The sequence below is a fragment of the Pseudophryne corroboree genome, chromosome 9 (genome assembly GCF_028390025.1).
Source record: "Pseudophryne corroboree isolate aPseCor3 chromosome 9, aPseCor3.hap2, whole genome shotgun sequence".
NCBI lineage: Eukaryota > Metazoa > Chordata > Amphibia > Anura > Myobatrachidae > Pseudophryne > Pseudophryne corroboree.
In genome coordinates this window covers 66,848,480-66,862,622 of record NC_086452.1, presented here as the reverse complement: position 1 = coordinate 66,862,622, position 14,143 = coordinate 66,848,480, and the positions used below count along the sequence as shown (strand labels likewise).

The 14,143-nt window shown below is 47.3% G+C and overlaps 1 protein-coding gene across 4 annotated transcripts in view; it reads left to right on the top strand.

Annotated features, from left to right (window-relative positions):
* The window catches only part of B4GALT2 (beta-1,4-galactosyltransferase 2), a 235,736-nt gene that overhangs the window by 216,069 nt on the left and 5,524 nt on the right, over positions 1–14,143 (top strand). For all 4 annotated transcript variants that reach the window (XR_010186623.1, XM_063939490.1, XM_063939489.1 and 1 more), the window contains exons 5-6: positions 9,376–9,498; positions 12,759–12,863. Coding sequence is in view for 3 of the 4 variants with exons in the window: in XM_063939490.1 (XP_063795560.1) it covers positions 9,376–9,498; positions 12,759–12,863 (228 nt within the window). In the remaining variant the exon portion in view is untranslated. The remainder of the gene's footprint in view (positions 1–9,375; positions 9,499–12,758; positions 12,864–14,143) is intronic.

Here is a 14,143-nt window from a genome sequence, read left to right as displayed (position 1 = left end):
GGAGCTTTGGTATAATCCCCATGGTCCTTACGGAGTTCCCAGCATCCACTAGGACGTCAGAGAAAATAAGAATTTACTTACCGATAATTCTATTTCTCGTAGTCCGTAGTGGATGCTGGGCGCCCATCCCAAGTGCGGATTGTCTGCAATACTTGTACATAGTTATTGTTAACTAATCGGGTTCTTGTTGTGAGCCATCTATTCAGAGGCTCCTCTGTTATCATGCTGTTAACTGGGTTTCATATCACAAGTTGTACGGTGTGATTGGTGTGGCTGGTATGAGTCTTACCCGGGATTCAAAATCCTTCCTTATTGTGTACGCTCGTCCGGGCACAGTATCCTAACTGAGGCTTGGAGGAGGGTCATAGGGGGAGGAGCCAGTGCACACCAGATAGTCCTAAAGCTTTCTTTAGATGTGTCCAGTCTCCTGCGGAGCCGCTATTCCCCATGGTCCTTACGGAGTTCCCAGCATCCACTACGGACTACGAGAAATAGAATTATCGGTAAGTAAATTCTTATTTTCTCGTAGTCCGTAGTGGATGCTGGGCGCCCGTCCCAAGTGCGGACTTTCTGCAATACGTGTATATAGTTATTGTTTAATAAAGGGTTATGTTATGTTGGCATCCGTAGTTGATGCTTTGTTGTTGTTCATACTGTTAACTGGGTATGTTATCACAAGTTATACAGTGTGATTGGTGTGGCTGGTATGAGTCTTACCCTGGATTCCAAAATCCTTTCCTTGTAATGTCAGCTCTTCCGGGCACAGTTTCCTTAACTGAGGTCTGGAGGAGGGGCATAGAGGGAGGAGCCAGTGCACACCAGTAGTACTAAATCTTTCTTAGAGTGTCCAGTCTCCTGCGGATCTATCTATTCCCCCATTGTCCTTACGGAGTCCCCAGCATCCACTACCGACTACGAGAAATAGATTTACCGGTGAGTAAAATCTTATTATATGTCATCCTTAGGGTCAGTTGTGTGGTGAGGGACAGGATTTGCTTCTGTTTGTGCACATGTGTTATGACTGGCAGCCACCAGCAATGGTTTTGCCTGTTACATTGACCATAAATAATTTGAATTGGTCCTGGACCACCAATCTGAGGCACCCCTGCAAGGGCCCTGAGGCACACCAGGGTTCTACTGCACATAGTTCGAGAGCCACTGGCCTAAACCTAAGCCTAAAAATAACACAGAAAGTTACTGTTGACATTCTGGTCATGTTATATGTTAACATTATGAACCTGCCAACATTTTAGCCATTTCGACGTTTGTGAATGTCGACCGTGGGCCTATCTTGGCATTCTGGTGGGATACCCTCCTTAGTGATGCACTGGCAGGTTACCTAGCGACAGCCTAGTAGCTGCGGCCGTGTGTGCCTGTGGTAGGGGTATGAGACTTATTTGCTTGATGAATATGACACTTTGATGGCACAGCACTGTATAATACAGTATATTTTGACATATGACTTGGCAGTGAGCATTGGCTGCCTGCATTGTAACAGGAAACGCATGCGGCTTTCTGGCCTGTTGTGGATATTGTAGTGATCAATCATTATAAGAAGAGGTCGTGCCTCTTATTAGCTGCCTGCGGCGCCCAGCTAATATTTCCTGTAACCATGGTATGGAGATGTGTAAAGAGTAACACAGAAATTGCCGGATATCTTCCTAGAGTTTTGTTTCCCAGTTACGCGCTGAGAGACAGTCACCTGCCATTGGTTCCTAGAGCTTCATAGTAATGGTGAGAACAGAACTAGTGGAACCGTATGACACCGACATGAAAACACGATAACAGCTGCTAATAGGCTGTAATTGTCCTTCCGATGAATCTGCCCAGAGCGGCTCTGCAGAGAGAGGGATCACTGCTCATCCAGCTATGTCTGGTACAGCGCCTGGAGGGGACATTGATGGGCAGCTGCAAAGCCACCAGCATGTCCGTCTCTTGGGACCGCTCTGCCCAGCCAGGAGGGGGTCTCACTAATCATATCCAGTGGATTCACACACTCTGCCGTGCCAATCCGCGTTATACGCTTACACACGGACACATACATACATAACCACAAACACATAAATACATACAAACACATACATATATACTCACACACACATACACTCTTACATACATCTATAGCTTTATGCAAATATACAACCACATATAAACAAATATGTATGTATGCATATTCACATATACACGTGCATACATATATACCTGTGTGGATGCATACATATACTGTTACATATATATATTATATATATATTTATATTCACGCTTCGGCATCGGTGTTGTGACCGGCGGTCTCCTAACCACCGTTCACATACACATAGCACATACATACAGCATAGACACACACACAGTAAATTGTGGTTTGGCTTTGTGGCTATCCTTATTACTGTGAATTCCTCACAGTGTATATTCTGGATCCTGTGTCCTGTTACCGCAGCTGTCTTCTTCTCCCCAAGCAGAGGAATCAGGAATGCAGAGGGTGCGTGAGAGGGTATGAAATGTGAGATGGGACTGGGAACGTTATCTGTAAAAGTGGTGGCGATGTGACAAGCGCCAGATACCCGAGTAACCACACGCACAGTAACACCTTTCATGTCGCATGTTAACCTCACTGGAGCGTGTTACTGATGAATCCATAGCACATTTCTCTAACGTCCTAGTGGATGCTGGGGACTCCGAAAGGACCATGGGGAATAGCGGCTCCGCAGGAGACTGGGCACAAAGTAAAAGCTTTAGGACTAGCTGGTGTGCACTGGCTCCTCCCCCTATGACCCTCCTCCAAGCCTCAGTTGAGATTTTGTGCCCGAACGAGAAGGGTGCAATCTAGGTGGCTCTCCTGAGCTGCTTAGAGTAAAAGTTTAAATAGGTTTTTTATTTTCAGTGAGACCTGCTGGCAACAGGCTCACTGCATCGAGGGCCTAAGGGGAGAAGAAGCGAACTCACCTGCGTGCAGAGTGGATTGGGCTTCTTAGGCTACTGGACATTAGCTCCAGAGGGACGATCACAGGCCCAGCCATGGATGGGTCCCGGAGCCGCGCCGCCGGCCCCCTTACAGATGCTGAAGCAAGAAGAGGTCCATAAATCGGCGGCAGAAGACTTTCCTGTCTTCATAAGGTAGCGCACAGCACTGCAGCTGTGCGCCATTGCTCTCAGCACACTTCACACTTCGGTCACTGAGGGTGCAGGGCGCTGGGGGGGGGCGCCCTGGGAAGCAATGAATTTACCTTATTTGGCAAAAAATACATCACATATAGCTCCTGGGCTATATGGATGTATTTAACCCCTGCCAGTTTTCCAGTAAAAAGCGGGAGAAGAGCCCGCCGTGAAGGGGGCGGGGCCTATCTCCTCAGCACACAGCGCCATTTTTCCCACACAGCTCCGCTGGTAGGAAGGCTCCCAGAATCTCCCCTGCATCCTGCAACTACAGAAACAGGGTAAAAAAGAGAGGGGGGCACTTATTTGGCAAAATAACAGATATAAGCAGCTATAAGGGATAGACACTTTTTGTAAGGTTGTCCCTATACATATATAGCGCTCTGGTGTGTGCTGGCAAACTCTCCCTCTGTCTCCCCAAGGGGCTAAGTGGGTCCTGTCCTCTATCAGAGCATTCCCTGTGTGTGTGCTGGGTGTCGGTACGTGTGTGTCGACATGTATGAGGAGGAAAATGATGTGGAGGCGGAGCAATTGCCTATAATGGTGATGTCACCCCCTAGGGAGTCGACACCTGAATGGATGGCCGTAATTAAGGAATTACGTGACAGTGTCGGCACGTTACAGAAAACTGTTGACGACATGAGACAGCCGGCAGCTCAGTTAGTGCCTGTCCAAGCGTCTCAAACACCGTCAGGGGCTATTAAACGCCCGTTACCTCAGTGGGTCGACACGGACCCAGACACAGACACTGACTCCAGTGTCGACGGTGAAGAAACAAACGTATTTTCCAGTAGGGCCACACGTTACATGATCACGGCAATGAAGGAGGTTTTGCACATCTCTGATACTGCAAGTACCACAAAAAGGGGTATTATGTGGGGTGTGAAAAAACTACCCGTAGTTTTTCCTGAATCAGATGAATTGAATGAAGTGTGTGATGAAGCGTGGGTTACCCCCGACAAAAAACTGCTAATTTCTAAAAAATTATTGGCACTATATCCCTTCCCACCAGAGGTTAGGGCTCGTTGGGAAACACCCCCTAGGGTGGATAAGGCGCTCACACGCTTATCAAAACAAGTGGCGTTACCGTCTCCAGAAACGGCCGCCCTTAAGGAGCCAGCAGATAGGAGGCTGGAAAATATCCTTAAAAGTATATACACACATACTGGTGTTATACTGCGACCAGCAATCGCCTCAGCCTGGATGTGCAGTGCTGGGGTGGCTTGGTCGGATTCCCTGACTGAAAATATTGATACCCTGGACAGGGACAATATATTATTGACTATAGAGCATTTAAAGGATGCATTCCTATATATGCGAGATGCACAGAGAGACATTTGCACTCTGGCATCAAGAGTAAGTGCGATGTCCATTTCTGCCAGAAGAGGATTATGGACGCGACAGTGGTCAGGGGATGCGGATTCCAAACGGCATATGGAAGTATTGCCGTATAAAGGGGAGGAGTTATTTGGGGGCGGTCTATCGGACCTGGTGGCCACGGCAACGGCTGGGAAATCCACCTTTTTACCCCAAGTCACCTCGCAGCAGAAAAAGATACCGTCTTTTCAGGCTCAGTCCTTTCGTCCCCATAAGGGCAAGCGGGCAAAAGGCCACTCATATCTGCCCCGGGGCAGAGGAAGGGGAAAAAGACTGCAACAGACAGCTTCTTCCCACGAACAGAAGCCTTCCCCCGCTTCTGCCAAGTCCTCAGCATGACGCTGGGGCCTTACAAGCGGACTCAGGCACGGTGGGGGCCCGTCTCAAGAATTTCAGCGCGCAGTGGGCTCACTCGCAAGTGGACCCCTGGATCCTGCAGGTAGTATCTCAGGGGTACAAATTGGAATTCGAGACGTCTCCCCCTCGCCGGTTCCTGAAGTCTGCTTTACCAACGTCTACCCCCGACAGGGAGGCGGTATTGGAAGCCATTCACAAGCTGTATTCCCAGCATGTGATAATCAAGGTACCCCTCCTACAACAGGGAAAGGGGTATTACTCCACGCTGTTTGTGGTACCGAAGCCGGACGGCTCGGTGAGACCCATTTTAAATCTGAAAGCCTTGAACACTTACATAAAAAGGTTCAAGTTCAAGATGGAGTCACTCAGAGCAGTGATAGCGAACCTGGAAGAAGGGGACTACATGGTGTCTCTGGACATCAAGGATGCTTACCTCCATGTCCCAATTTGCCCTTCTCACCAAGGGTACCTCAGGTTTGTGGTACAGAACTGTCACTATCAGTTTCAGACGCTGCCGTTTGGATTGTCCACGGCACCCCGGGTCTTTACCAAGGTAATGGCCGAAATGATGATTCTTCTTCGAAGAAAAGGCGTCTTAATTATCCCTTACTTGGACGATCTCCTGATAAGGGCACGGTCCAGAGAACAGTTAGAGGTCGGAGTAGCACTATCTCAAATAGTACTACGACAGCACGGATGGATTCTAAATATTCCAAAATCGCAGCTGATTCCGACAAAACGTCTGCTGTTCCTAGGGATGATTCTAGACACAGTACAGAAAAAGGTGTTTCTCCCGGAAGAGAAAGCCAGGGAGTTATCCGACCTAGTCAGGAAACTCCTAAGACCAGGCCAGGTGTCAGTGCATCAGTGCACAAGGGTCCTGGGAAAGATGGTGGCTTCTTACGAAGCGATTCCATTCGGCAGATTCCACGCAAGAACTTTTCAGTTGGATCTGCTAGACAAATGGTCCGGATCGCATCTTCAAATGCATCAGCGGATAACCCTGTCTCCAAGGACAAGGGTGTCTCTCCTGTGGTGGTTACAAAGTGCTCATCTCCTAGAGGGCCGCAGATTCGGCATTCAGGATTGGGTCCTGGTGACCACGGATGCCAGCCTGAGAGGCTGGGGAGCAGTCACACAGGGAAAAAATTTCCAGGGCTTGTGGTCAAGCATGGAAACGTCACTTCACATAAATATCCTGGAACTAAGGGCCATTTACAATGCCCTAAGTCAGGCAAGGCCTCTGCTTCAGGGTCAGCCTGTATTGATCCAGTCGGACAACATCACGGCAGTCGCCCACGTAAACAGACAGGGCGGCACAAGAAGCAGGAGGGCAATGACGGAAGTGGCAAGGATTCTTCGCTGGGCGGAAAATCATGTGATAGCACTGTCAGCAGTGTTCATTCCGGGAGTGGACAACTGGGAAGCAGACTTTCTCAGCAGACACGATCTTCACCCGGGGGAGTGGGGACTTCACCCAGAAGTCTTCCACATGATTGTAAACCGTTGGGAAAAACCAAAGGTGGACATGATGGCGTCTCGCCTCAACAAAAAACTGGACAGATATTGCTCCAGGTCAAGGGACCCTCAGGCAATAGCTGTGGACGCTCTGGTAACACCGTGGGTGTACCACTCAGTGTATGTGTTCCCTCCTCTTCCTCTCATACCAAAAGTACTGAGAATCATAAGAAGGAGAGGAGTAAAGACTATACTCGTGGCTCCGGATTGGCCAAGAAGGACTTGGTACCCGGAAATTCAAGAGATGCTCACGGAAGACCCGTGGCCTCTACCTCTAAGACAGGACCTGCTCCAGCAGGGACCATGTCTGTTCCAAGACTTACCGCGGCTGCGTTTGACGGCATGGCGGTTGAACGCCGGATCCTGAAGGAAAAAGGCATTCCGGATGAAGTCATCCCTACCCTGATCAAAGCCAGGAAGGATGTAACCGTGCAACATTATCACCGTATTTGGCGTAAATATGTTGCGTGGTGCGAGGCCAGGAAGGCCCCTACGGAGGAATTTCAACTGGGTCGATTCCTGCATTTCCTGCAAACAGGACTGTCTATGGGCCTCAAATTAGGGTCCATTAAGGTTCAAATTTCGTCCCTGTCGATATTCTTCCAAAAAGAACTAGCTTCTGTTCCTGAAGTTCAGACGTTTGTCAAGGGAGTACTGCATATACAGCCTCCTTTTGTGCCTCCAGTGGCACCTTGGGATCTCAATGTAGTGTTGGGATTCCTAAAATCACATTGGTTTGAACCACTCACCACTGTGGACTTGAAATATCTCACATGGAAAGTGGTAATGCTGTTAGCCCTGGCTTCAGCCAGGCGTGTATCAGAATTGGCGGCTTTATCCTATAAAAGCCCTTACCTAATTTTTCATACGGACAGGGCAGAATTGAGGACTCGTCCTCAATTTCTCCCTAAGGTGGTTTCAGCATTTCACTTAAACCAACCTATTGTGGTGCCTGCGGCTACTAGGGACTTGGAGGATTCCAAGTTGCTGGACGTAGTCAGGGCCCTGAAAATATATGTTTCCAGGACGGCTGGAGTCAGAAAATCTGACTCGCTGTTTATCCTGTATGCACCCAACAAGCTGGGTGCTCCTGCTTCTAAGCAGACGATTGCTCGTTGGATTTGTAGTACAATTCAGCTTGCACATTCTGTGGCAGGCCTGCCACAGCCAAAATCTGTAAAAGCCCATTCCACACGGAAAGTGGGCTCATCTTGGGCGGCTGCCCGAGGGGTCTCGGCTTTACAACTTTGCCGAGCAGCTACTTGGTCAGGGGCAAACACGTTTGCTAAATTCTACAAATTTGATACCCTGGCTGAGGAGGACCTGGAGTTCTCTCATTCGGTGCTGCAGAGTCATCCGCACTCTCCCGCCCGTTTGGGAGCTTTGGTATAATCCCCGTGGTCCTTTCGGAGTCCCCAGCATCCACTAGGACGTTAGAGAAAATAAGAATTTACTTACCGATAATTCTATTTCTCATAGTCCGTAGTGGATGCTGGGCGCCCATCCCAAGTGCGGATTGTCTGCATTACTTGTACATAGTTATTGTTACAAAAATCGGGTTATTGTTGTTGTGAGCCATCTTTTCAGAGGCTCCTTCTGTTATCATGCTGTTAACTGGGTTCAGATCACAAGTTGTACGGTGTGATTGGTGTGGCTGGTATGAGTCTTACCCGGGATTCAAAATCCTTCCTTATTGTGTACGCTCGTCCGGGCACAGTATCCTAACTGAGGCTTGGAGGAGGGTCATAGGGGGAGGAGCCAGTGCACACCAGCTAGTCCTAAAGCTTTTACTTTGTGCCCAGTCTCCTGCGGAGCCGCTATTCCCCATGGTCCTTTCGGAGTCCCCAGCATCCACTACGGACTATGAGAAATAGAATTATCGGTAAGTAAATTCTTATTTTTATTGCTGGCACGTGTTGCGGCTGTTGCTAGGTGTCGTCTGTATTGTCACAGTTCACGGGGAAATTCCCATGTGTGTCTATTGCTAGGAGCACGCAAGCACCACAGAAATACTGTAAGGGATTTTAAGGCTTTATTAAGCCAGAGGGTAGTGTAGGGGCGTTGGGTATAGTATGGCAGCGGCCGGGATCCTGGCGGTCAGCATACCGATGCAAGGATCCCGGCCGCCAGAATGTCAGCAGGGGGGCGAGCGCAACAAAGCCCCTTGCGGGCATGCTGCGCTCACCATGCTGCGGGCTCGGTGTCTCGCTCTGCTCGCCACATGTTCTATTGCCACTCGATGGGTGTTGCGGCCACCCACGAGTGGGAATAGCCCCTGTTAGCCGGCTGTCGGCATTGTCAGTGGTCGGGATTCCAGCGTCGGTATTCCGACTGCCGGCAATGTAACCGCATCCCGTCCAGGGCGAGGCAGGATGTGATCAGTTAACACAGGCACTTGGAGATCTCATCCTGCCTGTACGGGATGCGGTTATAGCAGGTGATATAGTATGCAGGATAATTGTAGCTGAAACTTGCGCAAGGAATATGCAGCATTAGACAGAAGTAGTATAGCAAATAGCTTCACTCTAGCATATAGGGGTAAATGGAAGAACACTCGCTATGGGAAGACGCTGTATCAGTGCATTTCTGTTATTAATAATTGCATTTTTATGAAGCGGTATCAGTGGCACCTGTACGCCATGGAGGGCAGAGACATTCCTTCAATAAGTCCAAGTGCAGATGCCTCCCTTCCCCTTTTATTCTGAATTAATCCTCTGATGGTGGGTCCAATTTGTAAAATTCTGCTATGGTGCATTTGCTGTATTTTGTTTCTAAGTCTCTGTGCCTGCTCCATATTGTTTTAATATACACCTGATATTCAGAAATGTCTTGTCCCCCCTCCCTGAACTCCGGCCTCCCCCCATCCTTCTTACCTGTTTTGTGTCTGTAACCTGTTTGTTTTTTGCATAACTCAATAAAAACTTAATGTTGAAAAAGAAAACAAAAAATTCCACTCTTATTTGTCCTTCTCAGGCTGCCGTATGCCGGATACTTTGGAGGTGTGTCTGGGCTGAGCAAAGTCCAGTTCTTGAAGATAAATGGTTTCCCCAATGAGTACTGGGGCTGGGGAGGAGAAGACGACGATATTTACAACAGGTGTGTAATTTTACCTAAACAGGTCACTGCGCGGGTTACATTCACCCACAGATTACTCTAAGGAAATGTAATAAAACTAATAAAGGTTTTATACAAGTATTGATTGTATTACAGGAACTTGGAAAGTATTTGAAATATTTATTATATGTAGATAGAGTGTGATATCAGCATATATTATATATAATACTACAAATCATTACTAACGCAGCACGTCAAAAGGGAAAGGTCTCTTACTCGTTACAACGCGTTTTACACCAGTTTATGTGCATGAAAAGGATGCGCATGGAATTTGTCTATACTGTAGGTAGGACATGAGTTGTATGACATGTACAGTGTGATATCAGCATATATTATACCAATACTACAAATCATTACTAACGCAGTACATCAAAAGGGAAAGGTCTCTTACTCGTAATAACGCGTTTTACCCCAATTTATGTGCATGAAAAGGATGCGCATGGAATTTCTCTATACTGTAGGTAGGACATGAGTGGTATGTCATGTACAGTGTGATATCAGCATATATTATACCAATACTACAAATCATTACTAACGCAGCACATCAAAAGGGAAAGGTCTCTTACTCGTTACAACGCGTTTTACACCAGTTTATGTGCATGAAAAGGATGCGCATGGAATTTCTCTATACTGTAGGTAGGACATGAGTGGTATGACATGTACAGTGTGATATCAGCATATATTATAGCAATGCTACAAATCATTACTAACGCAGCACGTCAAAAGGGAAAGGTCTCTTACTCGTGACAACGCGTTTTACACCAGTTTATGTGCATGAAAAGTATGCGCATGGAATTTCTCTATACTGTAGGTAGGACATGAGTGGTATGACATGTACAGTGTGATATCAGCATATATTATAGCAATACTACAAATCATTACTAACGCAGCACATCAAAAGGGAAAGGTCTCTTACTCGTGACAATGCGTTTTACACCAGTTTATGTGCATGAAAAGGGCTGCACATAGAGGGCCTAATTCAGACCTGATTGCTGTCGTGCGAGTTCGCACAGTGGCCCATTATCAAATGACTGCGTATGCACCACAATGCGCAGGCACGATGCCAAATAGCGACAGAATGGTGCGAAAATTTCGATCGCTAGGCGTACGCAAGGTGATTGACAGGAAGCGGACGTTTGGGGGTGGTAACTGGCCGTTTTCAGGAAATGTCAGGAAAAACGCAGGCGTTCCCAAGCGTTTTCTGGGAGGGTGTGTGACGTCAGCTCCGGCCCTGATCAGCCTGATTCTATCACACTGTAGGGATATGCACAGACTGGAAAAATCATTAGATGGTGAGTGAGTTGCGAATGGATTTGCAGCTGTCTGGCGACGTTTTTCGAACGGCGTGCGCATGCATTCGCACACTTGCACGGGGCAGGTTTTCACTCTGTCTGGGCGGCAACTATCTCATCGCAGATCAGGTCTGAATTAGGCCCAGTGTTTCTCTATACTGTAGGTAGGACATAAGTGGTATGTCAGGCACAGTGTGATGTCAGCATATATTATGCTGATTCTACAAATCGTTACTGACGCAGCACATCAAAAGGGAAAGGTCTCTTACTCGTGACAACGCGTTTTACACCAGTTCATGTGCCTGAAAAGGCTGCGCATGGCATTTCTCTGTACTGTAGGCGGATAAAGTTAGGGCATGAGTGTTATGACCACGTTTTAATTACTGTACATACCTTTTACTCACTTTCTAACACTTGTTAGACATGTAAATAGGTGTGACTCTATTCATGTATATTTTTGGTGTGCAGTTATATATAGAATTATTTATATATCAGTGCTGACTGACACAGATCCGGCGCCTGCTCCAGCCATTAAAGTCACAATCACAAGTGGTACAGACAAGTGTGTCTGTGGGATCCATTGTAAACAGAACCCAGCCATTATTTCCAGGTTTATTATTTCCCACTGAGATCCTCTCGCAGCGCTGGCTTTGATCAGCCGCATGCTGCACTATTTGCTTTTCTCCAGAGGATTAATTCCTCAATAAATTCATGTTTTGAATCCTCCTCTGATCCGTCATGTCCCTGGAATCCTAGACCTGCTCTTCCATGCGATCCGCCCCCGGTAGCCAGTGACAGATGGTGGCAGAGACAGGCTCCTTGTACCAGTTACTCTGAGTCTGTGCCAGTGCGCTACAGCTGATTCCATTTGGCACCTGAAACGTGGTCCCCGCAGTGGGGTTCAATAGGGGAGAACACTGGTTCAGGGCCAGAGATGAATCTGCAAACAAAATCAGGGTATTATGGACACATGTAAAGGCCAGTAGCTCATTAACGAGATGGAAGCTGAGGTCTGATTGACAGCTCTTCTCCCCCCAGTCCGCACAATATTTATTCCAGCTCGGATACACGCAGCAGATGGAAACGCTGGTGATTGTGTCCTGATGAACTGATCTGATGCAGTAAAACCAGATGTTCCTTGCTGTAAATCACATTGTAACTCAGTCAGGATTTCACATTCATCCCCAGCCCTAAGGTGGATCCTGCAGCTTGCAGTAGCCTGACCCCACAATCTCCTCTATGTGGAGCTTCATATAATGTCCCCAGCAATACAGAGTTTACACGGGTATTCATAACATGTTCTTGTATCTAGGTGTGTGCTGAGATTTATTTATTTCCTAACGAATATATTTGTTCCCGATTAGAACGCAAGGTGTTTTGTGTTCTAGAGCAGTAAGTCCCATGTGTTCTAAATCAGCCTGGTGTTCTAGGTTAGTCTACAGCGGAGTGTCTCTTCTAGATTAGTGTGACTGGTGCTACAAGTTCCTCATGTGCCCCTCAAGGACCTTCAACAGTTCACGTTTTCCAGGTCTCCTCATAGAATCGCAAGGGAAATAATTGGCTCCGCCTGTGGATCTTTTTAAATTTGTAATGAGTACACCTGTGACCCTGCTAGGTGACCTGGAAAACATGAACTGTTGGGGGTCCTTGAGGATTGAGTTTGGGTACCACTGATCTAGTTTGGTTTTAGATTGATGTTTCTAGTAGGAATGTGTGTTCCATATCAGCTTGTCAGGGACTGTGTTCATTCTATATTAACATGTATGTGTGTTCAAGTTTGGCATGTTATTGGATATGTGTGATCTAGATTGACAGGTTAAGAGATGTGTTCTAACTTGGCATGTCAGGGGATGCGAGTTCTAGGTTGGCTTGTTGTTGGCTATGCGTGTTTGAAATCAACGTGTCAGGCACTGTTATCACTTTAACCTTATCTCTCTCTGCGTTCCCTAGAATTACATTAAATGGAATGAAGGTTTCCAGACCTGACATCCGTATTGGTCGTTACCGGATGATCAAACATGAACGAGATAAGCACAATGAACCCAATCCTCAACGGTAATATCTGTTTATCCTGATGTCCGTCTTTCATTTCTCCATCTTTCATCTCCCAAAGCCGGAGAATGCAGATGTCGTGCAATTTACTTATCGTGAAAATGCACCATGGATAGTAATGTGTTTGTCATAAAAAGTGGCATTTTAAAAGTCTGGCCAACTATTTTCATAGCCTCCCAACTTTTACTTATCAGATACAAGCTTTTGCTCTTCACGTGGGCGGTGCTGGGAGATCACATGACACGGGAGCCGGGTCGCATTGACTTGGCTCCCGTTCAGACCGCACCTTGAGCTGGGTTGGACACCAGCACCCTTTCACACCGCACCTGAACACAGGTTATGCGCGTTCATGTGCCAAAAACCTAAGTTCAGAGGTGCTGGTGTGAAAGAGTGACGGGTAAATGTAAAGATGCACCTACAGATGTATGTTATTACCCCTCTGACCCTTGCGCCCAATACTCATCCCGCTAGTTGCGATCTAAAGGCTGACCAGGAGGATCCGAGGCACCCCTCATCGTCACTTTGCGATTTGTGTTGCGTCTGCCGCATGGATTGGTCAGTCAGACAGCTGCGAGGGGAAGGAAGCGTGTCCTGAACCAGTGGAGATCCTAACATTGGATGCTGCCATTCTCACAACTGATTTATTTCTAGATTTCCCAATGGATGGTTATCTCCTTTGCCTAAAGTACATTACATTTACAGTGGTTGATATATGACAGCGTGTCATACTGTAATGGATTTTGTTCCACATTTCACATTGGGCCAGTGAATCAGTACAGACATTAGATAGCTCGACACATAAAAAGATTTCACACCATATTCTACAGAAATGTAATTTATAAGTAGAAATGTTGGGATGTAGTCAGGTGACCGGCGGTCGGGATCCCGGCGGTCAGCATTTTGACACCAGGAACCCGACCGCCAGAATGCCAGCAGGGGGCCCAGGGCTATTCCCACTCATAGGTGTCCACGACACCTATAGAGTGGGAATAGAAGCCCGCAGCGTGACGAGTGCATTGAGCCCGCTTCGTTGTGTTCGCCCCCCTGCCGGGATCTCAGCGTCGGTATGCTGACCGCCGGAATTCCGACCGCCGTTCTGTTGTGGATAATGCATTCTTTGCTGCTATTAATAGAGGGGACCCCTTTACCTGAATTGCAGATCTTTACTTCAGCACTATACATCTAGCGTGGAGAGCCCAGATTTCATTTCATTGTTTTATTTGTTAATAAGCCACACCCCTTTTTATTATTAATATGCAATGTGGTGTTTGCAGATGAAAATG